Source organism: Drosophila pseudoobscura, chromosome 4 (assembly GCF_009870125.1).
Source record: "Drosophila pseudoobscura strain MV-25-SWS-2005 chromosome 4, UCI_Dpse_MV25, whole genome shotgun sequence".
NCBI lineage: Eukaryota > Metazoa > Arthropoda > Insecta > Diptera > Drosophilidae > Drosophila > Drosophila pseudoobscura.
Genome location: NC_046681.1, coordinates 17,199,582 through 17,217,893, shown reverse-complemented (window position 1 = coordinate 17,217,893; position 18,312 = coordinate 17,199,582). Strand labels below are relative to the sequence as shown.

Genomic DNA, 18,312 nt, shown 5'->3' with positions numbered 1-18,312 from the left:
CAGAGAGGCATAAGGCCAACGAGTAGGCGATCCGGAGTAAGGACGCCACGATCATTTGGATTTTCTATTAGGGTTGAAAAAGGACGCAAATTGATTATTTCATCTAATTGGCATACCAAGTTCCGAAGCTCATCGAAACCAAGGGGGCCCGACACGACTGAACTATACAGGAGCCGCTTAGTCATTTCGACAGCGGATTCAAAAGTCCGCCCACAGTACGTGGAACTAGTTGGGATAAAACACCAATAGAATCCAGCCAATGCGCTTGAACCTTGTCCTTGTGCTTCTGGATCCAAAATGAAGGGGCTTCAGCTCATCCAGCTCGATGCTTGCGCCACCGAAGTGGCGACCATATGCCTGGGCAACTCTTGTGGCCGTGAAACGTTTGAGGGCGTCCAAGAATGCAACCCTCAGATCCTTCAGCAGGTCTAGCCATGCTGTCTTCGAGGCGAATCAAGTAAATAGGCTATGTAGCACTTCTGTCGGGCCTTGTTGCGTACATCTGTCTTGTAGTAGAGGGGTCCACAGTAATCTATACCTGTGGCAGTTAATGCAGGTGACTTCTGCACCAGATCCTTTGGTAAATCTGCCATTATCAGCCATGCGCCGATTAAATAAAATAAATAGAATACAAAGTATTTAGAGAAATCAGTTTTTAATTATATTTGTCCAACACTTAAATTACATTTTTGACAAAGCTTTTATAGGAAGTATAGCTGATTTTCTAACCCAGATGATGGGGCTCTGTTAATACTTTCGGCTATAAGAAATGCCAATTTGTGAGCGTATTGACATACAGCAGGCACGCGACAGGTTCCAGAAAAATTATAATACATATGGGTCATTTTGTAAGACAACATTTGCAGTTTATCGGCACTTAGTCCTATGTTATCATGTATAACATTGTAGTTAGTTGGCGATACCGTTCCCTGACGCACAGCTTGCGACACCAAAAAGAAGTCATACCGCTCAGGAAGCGTTATGACATCATCGACTACAGTACCAGGCACGGGATTTCGATTTTTGGTAAAGTACCGAGTATTGATTCTCTTAGTGACAACAATAAATGCCATTCGACAGCCGTCTTCTTTGCCTGCAGATTTGTAAATCTCATCGAGCTTAGTTTTTAAAAACTTCACTTCAGTGTTAACGACCTGATGAAGTTGACCATCACCCACACCATCACGGAAGAACAGAATTCTCTCTGGTAAAATACCGTGATGTTCCCGGAACGCTTTTAGGGCATATGTCATATTCATTGACATCTGATCCGACAGCTCTTGGCCTTTCATGTGTTCGTTTACTGAAGAAAAGTAGCGGTTCGATGATTTCATGTCCATCGTAGCCACAAGTGCACCGTACGACTTGTTTTTGTTCTTCGACGAATGACACACATCAAAGCCAACAGTCATTAATCCGCGAAGAGGTAACTCTATCATCCATGGAGCGCCCATCAGTTTGGCGTTCATCTGAATAACCACTTTTGTGGCTATGGACATGAGACCAGCTGATTTCTCTTTTCTTGGAGCAATGGTTTTCAGAGTGACCACTTGTGATGGCACTGGTCGATCAACACAAGTGCGTTTTTTAATACAGCTATACCTGTTGATGATGTAAACTAATAAGAATCCACTTTTTACAAACTTACTTTACCCATACTTCTCTTCGTTTGGAGCCTTAAGCACTAGCATTATAATTTGCGGATCTTTCGCTACTGCATTATCGATCGATTGTGAGTATGTCCCATTGCGATCATCGGCTATTTTATCACTGCAATGAAATACAAGACTAAATGTATTTCTATCTTTAATATAATATAGTTTTAAATAATACATACTATCGAGGCTCGGAAATAGTCATTTTCATCCCACTGGCAGCACGAATGCAGAGCTTTACAAACTCCTCAGTCTCCCGTAAATTACGCTGTGGAGTTATCACATACCACCTCTTAATGTCCACATGCGAGTACATTGAGTTGTTTCGGAATTCCATAGTCCAATCAGCACGGTTATCGCATACGAATCGCTTTTGATTGCCAAAAACTATTTTCTCAGGAAATAAAACGCGAGCTGGGATGTCCACCAAAGCTGTATCAAGTTCAATATTCCACGATTTTAACACATCCATGCTCTCTTTCGACGATTGCAAGCGCTTGTTGAATGCGCGCAGGCGTTCAATGCGACGGTCCGGATTCAATCTGGTAAACTCGCTCATTGCTTTCATGAATCTAATTTAAGAGTAACGAACCAATTTTGATATTAGAAATATTAACAACAAAAACTTTGAATAGAATAAAAGACATACTGAAAATTTGCTCGCATAGCATCAGTCATTCCAGTAGCTCGAGCCAATTCGGGAACTAGCATAATAAGCTGATCCGTGCCACCACGAATGTTTTTCTCGGTAGGTCGTGACACCACCAATGGCTGCTTATGGTCTCGAATTGTGATATTATATCTCTAAAAATCGAAATAGTAGAACAGTAAAATGATTTCTAAAATTAAACAAAAGATTAAATGCTATTTGCCTTAACATTGTACATTCCAATTTGTGTTGATCGCGTTTTGATGCTCTTTTATATAGGATCATTCTTTATGATTCAATATCTTCATGATTTTCGGTTGTAAACGGAAGAACATTTGCCCTGCTCATACATTAATAGTGCAACAAAACTAGGTGCTCAAGGGGCGAAACTCCAGGTGCACTTAAACTTTATTTGTATGTATTTTGTGTATTTTTTTACCGATGTAATAATACCTTTATGAAAACTTACCTTTTTATAATATTCCACATACGATATATCTCCATCTTTAGTGTTAAACTTACACAAGGGGTTCAATCCAAAGTCGACATCATCGATGCGATAGGTTTTATTGTTGTAATCAGTAAGACATATCATACCTGGGGAAGAGAATAAATGCGTAAATATACAACCATCAATAAGTTGTACCTGCTAAAAAGTATATCTATTGCTTTAGTAAGTGTTACGACTGCAGAGTTAGTTATGTTATCCTAAGTTATCCTAAGAAACAACCTACAGTCATACCTTTTGAGTTCCAATAGCTCGACTTAATCCTGAGCTTTTTCTAGTGATCCTATTGATACTGAGTAATAGATTGTCAGTGGCGCGATAACTCGCGGAGAATTGAGTCTTGCAGCAATCGGTGACAGACCACGAACTATGTAAATGTTTTCGACTGCGCATTTTTAGTCTTGCCTTTTCACATCTACTAATATTTTGTGTATAACAAATGCAAATACGAGTCATTAATCTAATTGGTCGCACAGGCTTATGCACAAATTTATGTATATATGCATATGTAAATATGGAAAACTCACCCATTACTTGGCGTCGAAAAGCATCTTTAAAGTTTTCGGTATCCCGAATCGCCTCACTTAGGATGTCATACAAGGTATCCGTTCTCATTACCTTATGAACGACATCGGCACACAATAATATATCAGACTCGTGTTGACGAATCGATGTTTGATATCCAGGCCACAATTCCACGCGGTAATTATTAAGTTTAATCTTTAGCAGAAATTAAAACACAAAATTTAAAAGCTTTTCGTTCGTAAAGATATTTCAAACATTATAATAATAATATAATTATAAGAATTGTGAAATTTGTGTTTTCCCTGATTTGATTTTTTTAAACTGTTCAAAAGGAACAGCTGCTGCTGCTTACGCTACTGAAAATAATTGCCGTCGCAGCAGCCAACAATGAGCCAATATTTTTAGATTAGTAATAGCAGCAGAAAAAACTTATTGCAAGTTGTCAATAACTAATAACATCTAGTTCGTTTTTTGACCCTCAAACACTTTTAAGTGAGAGTCAAAATAAAAAGATGTTTACCAAAGTTTCGCATCCAAAATTATTTTTCAAAATTTTCTTCAAAATTAAATTTATATTTTCTATGCTTTTGCATCCTTTAATGCGGAGAATGTTGGTGACGAGACTTCCAAGGGGACTTCATCATTACATTCGAGTAAAAAACCAATGCATACGATGATGGAAAGGCATTACGTTAGGGAGCCATTATGTTACAGCTTGGTAGGATTCGAATGCCGGTTTTTTTTTACCATTCATGCAGATTTCAACTAGGTACACATAAGATTAAGATTGAGAGGCGTTAAGATTAAGATTTTTGGTTCACATCTACATATTAGAGAAATAATTCCTGCTGCTGTAACAATATGAAAATCCATATAAAAATGGTATAAATATATATTTACATGGCAAGTATATTAATTAAATTCATTTTTGTTAGTGCAAAGGGACGTACCTTCGCCTTAGCATCATAATAGTTGCGGGATACAAGCTGGAGACTAAGACTCTCCATTGCTTTTCGTAAGAGAAGATTAAGCACTTGGAATTGTTGATTGTCAGCTGCTTCAACTAAACCAACATGCTTAATTTTGATGGTAATGTTCTCTCCTGCGTGATTTTTTGTCACTAATTCCTTGAAGTTGAACTGAGTTGTGCAGAATAAAATAGTTCCGTCGAAAATGTATCCACCCAATATGTTTTTATGTTCGTAAAGGTACCCACGACGGTAACGTGTGTTGTCGACTTCAGGTTCAAAATCAACCCGGTACTGGAAAATGGTCCAGCATGGACGTTTTAACAGCTTAAAATAATTGGTTTGGACATTTATTTTCGTGCCGCTAATTCCAGCTTTGGTTGTAAGTCCCTGAGGACGAGAGTGCACAACTTCAGTTATTAGGCGTCGTCCACGTACAGACCCACGAGGATCGCCTAGTAAGAAAAACATTGGAAATTAAAATAATCACAAAAAGAACAAAACCAATACCTTCAATAGCTTGAGCTTCAGTATCCTCAGACTTGGGTATGATCTCCGACGTTTTTAACGCGTCCGCTGGGGGGACAGGTTTATCCGGACGAGCCTCGTTAGAAGATTGCCCCTACAAAGCGATAAATTCGTATGTTTTTACATAAATGCTTATATTCTATACCAAATAACAGACAAAATAACACAAAATAGTTCAACAGAATAGGAGTTTTAGCTTCGTTAAAAAAGGCCAAAAAGGGTTTTTGCTCCGATGGAACACACATTTCTGGAGAGAACCAACTATAGAGCTTGAAATGAAGAACCGACAATATAGTGTTATTAATGTATGTTTTTTTATGGAAACACAGCTATGTTATCTATGGATACTTAAAAAAAACTCATTTAAATATTTAAAAAAATTCGGGATAAAAGATGGTTTTTGATTTTATCAGGACAACAAAAATCGTGAATTCCTTGAATTTTTCCAATTCAATTATGTCCCTCCTTGATGAATTCTTCGGTTCAAACGCCTGACTTTAAAAGGCATTGAAAATTTGTGACTGATATTGGTTGGAAAAGGTTATAAACAATAAGGAGGGCATACCAAATATTAATTTTTAGTTCAAAAGTAAACTAAAAACGGGGGAACGTTTTGAGTTGCTGCTATGGCCGCAGCTCCATACTTATAGCCGATTACGTTGAACAACAAAAACTGTGTGAGAGAGGAAAAAATCTTGAAATTAAATGATCTGATGCAGATTCGCCAATCTGTCTCTATGATCTTGCGTTTTTGATTTTTTCGTATCTTCAAAATTGTGGATGCCACAGTTTTTCGCCCTATGTGGGGGAGGAAAGAGGCGTTGCAAAAGAAAACGTTTGAAACAAACTTGATTCAGTGTGATATAACAGGAGTCTGGGTACAAAATTTGGTTGCTCTAGATCTTAGTATCTGTGAGAACTAGGCAAGACAAACAAGACAGACAGACAAACATGGCTCAATCGACTCGGCTATCGAAAACGCTTCCTTTCCCACTTTTTCCACAATCTAATATCCCACTATACTCTTTTTGAGTATTTGTACATGAATGCTACATAAATGCTCTCACAGACTAGCTTTTCGACCGATCCAATTTGAACTCCATTCGCTTAGTTACATATGCATAAACCCAGCACATACATATGTATTAATAGGGTTGTGTTATGGTTTTAAACATGTTTAGAGACAGATATTATAACATAGCAGGCCAAGAAAACCACACTAATTCTATGCAAATTTAAGCACGACGGTTATCCTAAGCGCAATTATTCGGGATTGATCGAAGCACTGATCCAAAAGCATATAATGGAAATACGTACATACATACGTACATTCAGTGGCTAAGTCAATTCTATAAAGAGCTAAGTTGGGGAAAACGTTAGGCGAAAATTATTCAACATAAAAACTTTCAAAAGATTTCATATATATGTATTTGCAAAAACAATATAATATTGTATATTTTTAGCACATGCAAAGTTATACAAACTTGAACATCAAAGTTTTCTAAAGACACATTCAAGAATTGGTGCACCAATTAAGCTGTTCAGTAAAAAGCTGCAATATTATTCCGGTAACCATTTATATACATCACTTTTTTAACATGTTATATTTTTTACAACTGATTTAATACACAAATTAAAGTGAAATTACTTAATTACTGTGAATTTGAGTTCTGTATGTTTAAAAAAACGCGATGTGCAAACCATATATCAATACTGCCGGGAAAGGATATACATACATTGTATTTAATTTAGTTTTCTTACCAACTGCAGACCCAAGCCACGGTTTGCATCGTCCTTCTGTTTTGTTCCGCGCCCTCGTCCACGAGAATGCCCAGAATTTGTTGGTAAATTATTCATTTTCCGTTGAATAATTTCCGTCGTCCACCGTCAAAGTTTTAAAATTACCCAGGGCTGAATGCGCAAGTTTTACACTTCCTGTTGCTATCGATGTCAAAATATCGTTTACAATTATTGGCTTTTTCAAAAATTAAATGATACTGTGGTCATACTGTAATACTGTTCAGGAACAGGTAGGATTGGAATGCTTTTTTTTGCAAATTACCTATAAATTCATATTCAATAATTCTACATATAAAAACGAGACAGTCGTTTACATATAAATTTAAAAAAGTTAAAAATGTAACTGATATTTATTTTGACAATAGGCTAATAACTTTTATTAGCAAAAAGAGAAGAGGAGAGACGCACATTTCACCGGAAAAAATATTCCAATGTGAATAATCGTAGAATGCTGCGCTTTGGTGTCTATGAAGTGATGGATTGGATTTTGGATTTTACTCAATATTGATTGATACATTTTTAAAAAATGTGAATTCGCTGCCGACAAACATATCTTAGGCTAATAGAAGTTACCGTTAGCCGAGACTTCTTCATATTTTCTAGAATTTGTAAGAGGAATTTTCCGAAAAATGTCTTTGCGAAGCTAACTCAGGGATGATATTCAAATAAACCCGATAAGACATTGTTTCATATTTTTGTTTTAAATTAAAAATTGTTGCGGCGCAATATTTTTGCTGCATTTTTAAAGTACAAAAAAACATATATGTAGATTTGTTTCTTTCCCACAAGAAGGGATTTATCCACTTTTATGGTGTTATTTTTGAATAAAGTCATTCATCCTATTTGGTTCTTTTGTCTTCAAAACATGCTATCTTCGTGGCGGATTCTATTGACAATAACATACTGGAAGGTAGTGTAATTTGGAGTTTTTCTCTTTGGTTTTTTTTTTGTTTGACTTATTTCGCTAAAACCTTTCTTAACGCATGTTTGGAGCAGAACCCAGCCGAATAGCTGCTTGCCAAATACCACCTAATTCTTGGCCCTCAGCCGCTTATTTTGTTTGTTACTTATGTCTATGTCACTAATTTGTTTGTTAAAGCTTTGCACTTGCTTGCCCTGCTAAACACTCTCTGCCAGCTCGCTCTTCGCTATCTCCGCTTTACGTCTGCCTACCGACGTCGGCCGAGCGAATCTACGCTTAGCGATCGGAGCGGCAATGTAAAGGGTAGGCAAATCACACTTGCAATTTGGATGTCACGAATTAAAGAACATATCGTAATTTTATTTCTGCGCCGAGTTTTATTTAATTCGAAATAATTAGTCGGCCGATTGGGATAAAAACCATTATCTCCACAACGCAAAATGCAATTAAAGCAAATATTTAAAATAAGGCAGCCAATTACTTAGAATTAGAATTAGGTTCATTAATTGGATTAAAATTACTATCTAGCTAGTAATATTCGACAGAATATCAAAATTGAACAATAAGAACGACTGTCGTCTTTCGTTGTTTATTTTCTCCCATTTTCGGTAAAGCCTTTTTTCGGACTAAATTCAACAAAAGCAAGGATTTAAAATAAGCCAGTCAATTAGAAGAAAGGATTCATTAACTGGACAAATTATGTGGGAAGTGTTCAGAGATCTAGATAGCTAGTATTATTCCACGGTATACCAAAATCAATACTCAAAATGAGTATTGGGGTATATTAGATTTGTGGTAAAAGTTTATGTGTGTAACGTCCAGAAGGAATCGTTTCTGACCCCATAAAGTATATATATTCTTAATCAGCAACAATAGCCGAGTCGATTGAGCCCTGTCTGTCTGTCCGTCTGTCCGTCCCTATCGGCGCCTAGTGCTCAAAGACTATAAAAGCTAGGGCAACGACGTTTTATATCCGGACTTCTGTGATATGTGATTTCTACAAGTATATTTCAAAACTTTGCCCCGCCCCCACAAAGAGTGAAAATCTGTGGCATCCACAAATTCAAAGATACGAGAAAACTAAAAACGCAGAATCGTAGAGGATGGCTATATCTTCTAGAATGCAGACGCGGAGTGGCTTTAAGGAGCTGACCGTCGGTTTTAAATACCAATACGATCGGCTCATAGCCATGGAGGCTCAGTTTAGCGGTTTAAAACTTCTGAATGAGTCTCCGAGGCGCAAAAAGGTCACTGCGCCGCAGAAAAACTGACTCCGACCACTCGGTTGATCTCGTTTGCCACTCCAAGGGCAACGACAGCTGCTGGCGATGCAGATTCGGTAGCCGAATTCATCGCCTCGGTGAATGTGCAGCCAAGTACGTCTGCAGCGTCCGTGTCCGTGGTGTCCGCAAGTTCGTTAGTTGTCCCGTCCATCCCGATCCCACCAGTAAATAGACGTTCCGGACCTCCGGATATTGCCACCACAGGCACTAGGCCTGTAGTGACTAAACCACTCGTGGAAGTCCCACCAAAACGACAAGTTTTTGTTTCACGGCTGGCCCCTGACCTCACATCTAATGATGTAATTGCTTTTATTTAAAGCAAAATAAAAGCCGTGGGTTTAAAGGTGGAGAAATTTAACTTCTCTTATGTCAGGGAGATAGCCTCGTTTAAGATAAGCATCTCTCCCCAACTCAATTTGACACCATTTGCTCCGCCAAATTTTGGCCGGAGCATTTGGTGGTGAAGGAGTTTAAGGCTAAGAAGAAGAATAGGCCCTCCATATCCCTTCCAAATCTTTCCAGTGTGCCACCCTCAACTTCCTCTTCCTCAACTTCCCGTCTTGCTTCCACATTTCCAAAAAACTAACTTCTCTTTTAGTAACCTATCAGAATGTAAGAGGCTTGCGTAGTAAGCTCAGCATTCTTTTCAGGGATAGTGTTGCATTTGCTTCCCACGTTATTGTGTTTACTGAAACCTGGTTAAAGCCGGACATTCTTAGTTCCGAGGTTTTGGCAGGTCGGTACACAACTTTTAGAAAAAACCGTTCGTCTCGACGTGCAGGAGGGGTTCTAATTGCAGTGGACTCTTACTTCACGTCAGAACACTTCACAGTCCAAGTTCAACAGGAACTGGGATTCCTGTGTGTAAAACTGATTCTTCCGCTTTCGCCATATTCATTACTTGCTCGTATATCCCACCTTCTTCGGATATTTCAATTTATGAGCAGCACTTGCCCGCTTTAACCGCAGTTTCTTCCTCGATATCTGATAAAGATCGTATGATAGTTCTTGGTGACTTCAACTCTAGTATCCTATTGCCCATGTCACGACATGACTTTGTTGACGGCTTGCTCGACCTGTCCCTGTCTCAAGTCAACCATGTGAAAAATTCCTTGGGTCGTTTGCTTGATCTATGCTTTGTATCGGATGCGACCATAGTGTTGTTAACCCGAGCCCTTCCGCTCACTATACCTGAAGACGCCTACCACCCTACTTTCGAGGTGTCGCTAGATATAGGACCAACTGTATTGGATCGGTCGAGTAGACTACCTGAACGGGTCCGCTGCTTTCGTAAAGCCGAGTTTGCGAAGCTTAATAACCTCATTAGGGATTTTGATTGGTCCGCTTTGTACTTGTGCACTGATCTCACAAAAGGCACAAACATTTTTTACAATGCTCTTGGCACATTTTTGGATTCTTTTGTCCCGCTTTCTTGTCCGATTAGATCTGGAAAACCCCCTTGGTTTACCAAAGAGTTATTCAGTCTAAAAAACTTAAAATCAAGACTTTATAAAAAATTTCAAGAAGTGGGCTCTCCTACTTCTCACTCTCGTTATGTAATAGCTCGGTCAAACTTTTCAGTTCTTAATGCTCAATGCTATAAGAGCTACCTATCTCGTTGCAGGATACGTTTTTCTCAGGACCCTAAACAGTTTTACTGCTTCGTAAACAGTAAGCGTAGAACGTCCGCACGCCCATCCTCGCTATCATTTTGTAATACGTCGGCAAATAATGATCAGGCAATTGCCGATCTTTTTGCCCAGTTTTTCCAAACAGACCCCGGGAGATAGCATACTGCAATGCCAGTCTGGGCAACAAAGACAAATTTAAAGATAAAGTTGTATTAGATGTTGGTGCTGGTACTGGGATACTTTCAGCTTTCTGTGCAAAGGCAGGAGCCCGGTTGGAGGCAGGAGCGAGCGTTGGATCAATGGTAGTGCGCTCTCATAGATGCAAATGGCATAAGGCCAACGAGTAAGCGATCCGGAGTAAGGACGCCACGATCATTTGGATTTTCTATTAGGGTTGAAAAAGGACGCGAATTGATTATTTCATCTAATTGGCATACCAAGTTCCGAAGCTCATCGAAACCAAGGGGGCCCGACACGACTGAACTATACAGGAGCCGCTTAGTCATTTCGACAGCGGATTCAAAAGTCCGCGCACAGTCCGTGGAACTAGGTGGGATAAAACACCAATAGAATCCAGCCAATGCGCCAACCTTGTCCTTGTGCTTCTGGATCCAAAATGAAGGGGCTTCAGCTCATCCAGCTCGATGCTTGCGCCACCGAAGTGGCGACCATATGCCTGGGCAACTCTTGTGGCCGTGAAACGTTTGAGGGCGTCCAAGAATGCAACCCTCAGATCCTTCAGCAGGTCTAGCCATGCTGTCTTCGAGGCGAATCAAGTAAATAGGCTATGTAGCACTTCTGTCGGGCCTTGTTGCGTACATCTGTCTTGTAGTAGAGGGGTCCACAGTAATCTATACCTGTGGCAGTTAATGCAGGTGACTTCTGCACCAGATCCTTTGGTAAATCTGCCATTATCAGCCATGCGCCGATTAAATAAAATAAATGGAATACAAAGTATTTAGAGAAATCAGTTTTTAATTATATTTGTCCAACACTTAAATTACATTTTTGACAACGCTTTTATAGAAAGTATAGCTGATTTTCTAACCCAGATGATGGGGCTCTGTTAATACTTTCGGCTATAAGAAATGCCAATTTGTGAGCGTATTGACATACAGCAGGCACGCGACAAGTTCCAGAAAAATTATAATACATATGGGTCATTTTGTAAGACAACATTTGCAGTTTATCGGCACTTAGTCCTATGTTATCATGTATAACATTGTAGTTAGTTGGCGATACCGTTCCCTGACGCACAGCTTGCGACACCAAAAAGAAGTCATACCGCTCAGGAAGCGTTATGACATCATCGACTACAGTACCAGGCACGGGATTTCGATTTTTGGTAAAGTACCGAGTATTGATTCTCTTAGTGACAACAATAAATGCCATTCGACAGCCGTCTTCTTTGCCTGCAGATTTGTAAATCTCATCGAGCTTAGTTTTTAAAAACTTCACTTCAGTGTTAACGACCTGATGAAGTTGACCATCACCCACACCATCACGGAAGAACAGAATTCTCTCTGGTAAAATACCGTGATGTTCCCGGAACGCTTTTAGGGCATATGTCATATTCATTGACATCTGATCCGACAGCTCTTGGCCTTTCATGTGTTCGTTTACTGAAGAAAAGTAGCGGTTCGATGATTTCATGTCCATCGTAGCCACAAGTGCACCGTACGACTTGTTTTTGTTCTTCGACGAATGACACACATCAAAGCCAACAGTCATTAATCCGCGAAGAGGTAACTCTATCATCCATGGAGCGCCCATCAGTTTGGCGTTCATCTGAATAACCACTTTTGTGGCTATGGACATGAGACCAGCTGATTTCTCTTTTCTTGGAGCAATGGTTTTCAGAGTGACCACTTGTGATGGTACTGGTCGATCAACACACGTGCGTTTTTTAATACAGCTATACCTGTTGATGATGTAAACTAATAAGAATCCACTTTTTACAAACTTACTTTACCCATACTTCTCTTCGTTTGGAGCCTTAAGCACTAGCATTATAATTTGCGGATCTTGCGCTACTGCATTATCGATCGATTGTGAGTATGTCCCATTGCGATCATCGGCTATTTTATCACTGCAATGAAATACAAGACTAAATGTATTTCTATCTATAATATAATATAGTTTTAAATAATACATACTATCGAGGCTCGGAAATAGTCATTTTCATCCCACTGGCAGCACGAATGCAGAGCTTTACAAACTCCTCAGTCTCCCGTAAATTACGCTGTGGAGTTATCACATACCACCTCTTAATGTCCACATGCGAGTACATTGAGTTGTTTCGGAATTCCATAGTCCAATCAGCACGGTTATCGCATACGAATCGCTTTTGATTGCCAAAAACTATTTTCTCAGGAAATAAAACGCGAGCTGGGATGTCCACCAAAGCTGTATCAAGTTCAATATTCCACGATTTTAACACATCCATGCTCTCTTTCGACGATTGCAAGCGCTTGTTGAATGCGCGCAGGCGTTCAATGCGACGGTCCGGATTCAATCTGGTAAACTCGCTCATTGCTTTCATGAATCTAATTTAAGAGTAACGAACCAATTTTGATATTAGAAATATTAACAACAAAAACTTTGAATAGAATAAAAGACATACTGAAAATTTGCTCGCATAGCATCAGTCATTCCAGTAGCTCGAGCCAATTCGGGAACTAGCATAATAAGCTGATCCGTGCCACCACGAATGTTTTTCTCGGTAGGTCGTGACACCACCAATGGCTGCTTATGGTCTCGAATTGTGATATTATATCTCTAAAAATCGAAATAGTAGAACAGTAAAATGATTTCTAAAATTAAACAAAAGATTAAATGCTATTTGCCTTAACATTGTACATTCCAATTTTTGTTGATCGCGTTTTGATGCTCTTTTATATAGGATCATTCTTTATGATTCAATATCTTCATGATTTTCGGTTGTAAACGGAAGAACATTTGCCCTGCTCATACATTAATAGTGTAACAAAACTAGGTGCTCAAGGGGCGAAACTCCAGGTGCACTTAAACTTGATTTGTATGTATTTTGTGTATTTTTTTACCGATGTAATAATACGTTTATGAAAACTTACCTTTTTATAATATTCCACATACGATATATCTCCATCTTTAGTGTTAAACTTACACAAGGGGTTCAATCCAAAGTCGACATCATCGATGCGATAGGTTTTATTGTTGTAATCAGTAAGACATATCATACCTGGGGAAGAGAATAAATGCGTAAATATACAACCATCAATAAGTTGTACCTGCTAAAAATATCTATTGCTTTAGTAAGTGTTACGACTGCAGAGTTAGTTATGTTATCCTAAGTTATCCTAAGAAACAACCTACAGTCATACCTTTTGAGTTCCAATAGCTCGACTTAATCCTGAGCTTTTTCTAGTGATCCTATTGATACTGAGTAATAGATTGTCAGTGGCGCGATAACTCGCGGAGAATTGAGTCTTGCAGCAATCGGTGACAGACCACGAACTATGTAAATGTTTTCGACTGCGCATTTTTAGTCTTGCCTTTTCACATCTACTAATATTTTGTGTATAACAAATGCAAATACGAGTCATTAATCTAATTGGTCGCACAGGCTTATGCACAAATTTATGTATATATGCATATGTAAATATGGAAAACTCACCCATTACTTGGCGTCGAAAAGCATCTTTAAAGTTTTCGGTATCCCGAATCGCCTCACTTAGGATGTCATACAAGGTATCCGTTCTCATTACCTTATGAACGACATCGGCACACAATAATATATCAGACTCGTGTTGACGAATCGATGTTTGATATCCAGGCCACAATTCCACGCGGTAATTATTAAGTTTAATCTTTAGCAGAAATTAAAACACAAAATTTAAAAGCTTTTCGTTCGTAAAGATATTTCAAACATTATAATAATAATATAATTATAAGAATTGTGAAATTTGTGTTTTCCCTGATTTGATTTTTTTAAACTGTTCAAAAGGAACAGCTGCTGCTGCTTACGCTACTGAAAATAATTGCCGTCGCAGCAGCCAACAATGAGCCAATATTTTTAGATTAGTAATAGCAGCAGAAAAAACTTATTGCAAGTTGTCAATAACTAATAACATCTAGTTCGTTTTTTGACCCTCAAACACTTTTAAGTGAGAGTCAAAATAAAAAGATGTTTACCAAAGTTTCGCATCCAAAATTATTTTTCAAAATTTTCTTCAAAATTAAATTTATATTTTCTTTGCTTTTGCATCCTTTAATGCGGAGAATGTTGGTGACGAGACTTCCAAGGGGACTTCATCATTACATTCGAGTAAAAAACCAATGCATACGATGATGGAAAGGCATTACGTTAGGGAGCCATTATGTTACAGCTTGGTAGGATTCGAATGCCGGTTTTTTTTTACCATTCATGCAGATTTCAACTAGGTAAACATAAGATTAAGATTGAGAGGCGTTAAGATTAAGATTTTTGGTTCACATCTACATATTAGAGAAATAATTCCTGCTGCTGTAACAATATGAAAATCCATATAAAAATGGTATAAATATATATTTACATGGCAAGTATATTAATTAAATTCATTTTTGTTAGTGCAAAGGGACGTACCTTCGCCTTAGCATCATAATAGTTGCGGGATACAAGCTGGAGACTAAGACTCTCCATTGCTTTTCGTAAGAGAAGATTAAGCACTTGGAATTGTTGATTGTCAGCTGCTTCAACTAAACCAACATGCTTAATTTTGATGGTAATGTTCTCTCCTGCGTGATTTTTTGTCACTAATTCCTTGAAGTTGAACTGAGTTGTGCAGAATAAAATAGTTCCGTCGAAAATGTATCCACCCAATATGTTTTTATGTTCGTAAAGGTACCCACGACGGTAACGTGTGTTGTCGACTTCAGGTTCAAAATCAACCCGGTACTGGAAAATGGTCCAGCATGGACGTTTTAACAGCTTAAAATAATTGGTTTGGACATTTATTTTCGTGCCGCTAATTCCAGCTTTGGTTGTAAGTCCCTGAGGACGAGAGTGCACAACTTCAGTTATTAGGCGTCGTCCACGTACAGACCCACGAGGATCGCCTAGTAAGAAAAACATTGGAAATTAAAATAATCACAAAAAGAACAAAACCAATACCTTCAATAGCTTGAGCTTCAGTATCCTTAGACTTGGGTATGATCTCCGACGTTTTTAACGCGTCCGCTGGGGGGACAGGTTTATCCGGACGAGCCTCGTTAGAAGATTGCCCCTACAAAGCGATAAATTCGTATGTTTTTACATAAATGCTTATATTCTATACCAAATAACAGACAAAATAACACAAAATAGTTCAACAGAATAGGAGTTTTAGCTTCGTTAAAAAAGGCCAAAAAGGGTTTTTGCTCCGATGGAACACACATTTCTGGAGAGAACCAACTATAGAGCTTGAAATGAAGAACCGACAATATAGTGTTATTAATGTATGTTTTTTTATGGAAACACAGCTATGTTATCTATGGATACTTAAAAAAAACTCATTTAAATATTTAAAAAAATTCGGGATAAAAGATGGTTTTTGATTTTATCAGGACAACAAAAATCGTGAATTCCTTGAATTTTTCCAATTCAATTATGTCCCTCCTTGATGAATTCTTCGGTTCAAACGCCTGACTTTAAAAGGCATTGAAAATTTGTGACTGATATTGGTTGGAAAAGGTTATAAACAATAAGGAGGGCATACCAAATATTAATTTTTAGTTCAAAAGTAAACTAAAAACGGGGGAACGTTTTGAGTTGCTGCTATGGCCGCAGCTCCATACTTATAGCCGATTACGTTGAACAACAAAAACTGTGTGAGAGAGGAAAAAATCTTGAAATTAAATGATCTGATCCAGATTCGCCAATCTGTCTCTATGATCTTGCGTTTTTGATTTTTTCGTATCTTCAAAATTGTGGATGCCACAGTTTTTCGCCCTATGTGGGGGAGGAAAGAGGCGTTGCAAAAGAAAACGTTTGAAACAAACTTGATTCAGTGTGATATAACAGGAGTCTGGGTACAAAATTTGGTTGCTCTAGATCTTAGTATCTGTGAGAACTAGGCAAGACAAACAAGACAGACAGACAAACATGGCTCAATCGACTCGGCTATCGAAAACGCTTCCTTTCCCACTTTTTCCACAATCTAATATCCCACTATACTCTTTTTGAGTATTTGTACATGAATGCTACATAAATGCTCTCACAGACTAGCTTTTCGACCGATCCAATTTGAACTCCATTCGCTTAGTTACATATGCATAAACCCAGCACATACATATGTATTAATAGGGTTGTGTTATGGTTTTAAACATGTTTAGAGACAGATATTATAACATAGCAGGCCAAGAAAACCACACTAATTCTATGCAAATTTAAGCACGACGGTTATCCTAAGCGCAATTATTCGGGATTGATCGAAGCACTGATCCAAAAGCATATAATGGAAATACGTACATACATACGTACATTCAGTGGCTAAGTCAATTCTATAAAGAGCTAAGTTGGGGAAAACGTTAGGCGAAAATTATTCAACATAAAAACTTTCAAAAGATTTCATATATATGTATTTGCAAAAACAATATAATATTGTATATTTTTAGCACATGCAAAGTTATACAAACTTGAACATCAAAGTTTTCTAAAGACACATTCAAGAATTGGTGCACCAATTAAGCTGTTCAGTAAAAAGCTGCAATATTATTCCGGTAACCATTTATATACATCACTTTTTTAACATGTTATATTTTTTACAACTGATTTAATACACAAATTAAAGTGAAATTACTTAATTACTGTGAATTTGAGTTCTGTATGTTTAAAAAAACGCGATGTGCAAACCATATATCAATACTGCCGGGAAAGGATATACATACATTGTATTTAATTTAGTTTTCTTACCAACTGCAGACCCAAGCCACGGTTTGCATCGTCCTTCTGTTTTGTTCCGCGCCCTCGTCCACGAGAATGCCCAGAATTTGTTGGTAAATTATTCATTTTCCGTTGAATAATTTCCGTCGTCCACCGTCAAAGTTTTAAAATTACCCAGGGCTGAATGCGCAAGTTTTACACTTCCTGTTGCTATCGATGTCAAAATATCGTTTACAATTATTGGCTTTTTCAAAAATTAAATGATACTGTGGTCATACTGTAATACTGTTCAGGAACAGGTAGGATTGGAATGCTTTTTTTTGCAAATTACCTATAAATTCATATTCAATAATTCTACATATAAAAACGAGACAGTCGTTTACATATAAATTTAAAAAAGTTAAAAATGTAACTGATATTTATTTTGACAATAGGCTAATAACTTTTATTAGCAAAAAGAGAAGAGGAGAGACGCACATTTCACCGGAAAAAATATTCCAATGTGAATAATCGTAGAATGCTGCGCTTTGGTGTCTATGAAGTGATGGATTGGATTTTGGATTTTACTCAATATTGATTGATACATTTTTAAAAATGTGAATTCGCTGCCGACAAACATATCTTAGGCTAATAGAAGTTACCGTTAGCCGAGACTTCCTCATATTTTCTAGAATTTGTAAGAGGAATTTTCCGAAAAATGTCTTTGCGAAGCTAACTCAGGGATGATATTCAAATAAAACCGATAAGACATTGTTTCATATTTTGTTTTAAATTAAAAATTGTTGCGGCGCAATATTTTTGTTATTTTTGAATAAAGTCATTCATCCTATTTGGTTCTTTTGTCTTCAAAACATGTTATCTTCGTGGCGGATTCTATTGACAATAACATTCTGGAAGGTAGTGCTAATTTTGAGTTTTTCTCTTTGGTTTTTTTTTTGTTTGACTTATTTCGCTAAAACCTTT

General features: G+C 37.8%; 2 protein-coding genes across 2 annotated transcripts; both read right to left on the bottom strand.

The window, feature by feature from the left end:
* Nucleotides 1-636: 636 nt before the first annotated feature.
* On the bottom strand, nucleotides 637-6,770 carry LOC117184134 (protein aubergine-like). Its single transcript, XM_033380458.1, has 9 exons — nucleotides 6,595-6,770; nucleotides 4,816-4,927; nucleotides 4,288-4,760; nucleotides 3,340-3,532; nucleotides 2,774-2,901; nucleotides 2,305-2,459; nucleotides 1,838-2,227; nucleotides 1,660-1,770; nucleotides 637-1,602 (listed from the first exon to the last, which is right to left on the bottom strand). Exons 1-9 carry the CDS (start codon nucleotides 6,688-6,690, stop codon nucleotides 702-704), a joined length of 2,559 nt encoding a protein of 852 aa, XP_033236349.1. The 5' UTR covers nucleotides 6,691-6,770; the 3' UTR covers nucleotides 637-701.
* Nucleotides 6,771-11,426: 4,656 nt separating this feature from the next.
* Nucleotides 11,427-17,556, bottom strand: LOC4817993 (protein aubergine-like). Its single transcript, XM_001357359.4, has 9 exons — nucleotides 17,380-17,556; nucleotides 15,601-15,712; nucleotides 15,073-15,545; nucleotides 14,125-14,317; nucleotides 13,562-13,689; nucleotides 13,093-13,247; nucleotides 12,626-13,015; nucleotides 12,448-12,558; nucleotides 11,427-12,390 (listed from the first exon to the last, which is right to left on the bottom strand). Exons 1-9 carry the CDS (start codon nucleotides 17,473-17,475, stop codon nucleotides 11,490-11,492), a joined length of 2,559 nt encoding a protein of 852 aa, XP_001357395.3. The 5' UTR covers nucleotides 17,476-17,556; the 3' UTR covers nucleotides 11,427-11,489.
* Between the last annotated feature and the right edge of the window lie 756 nt (nucleotides 17,557-18,312).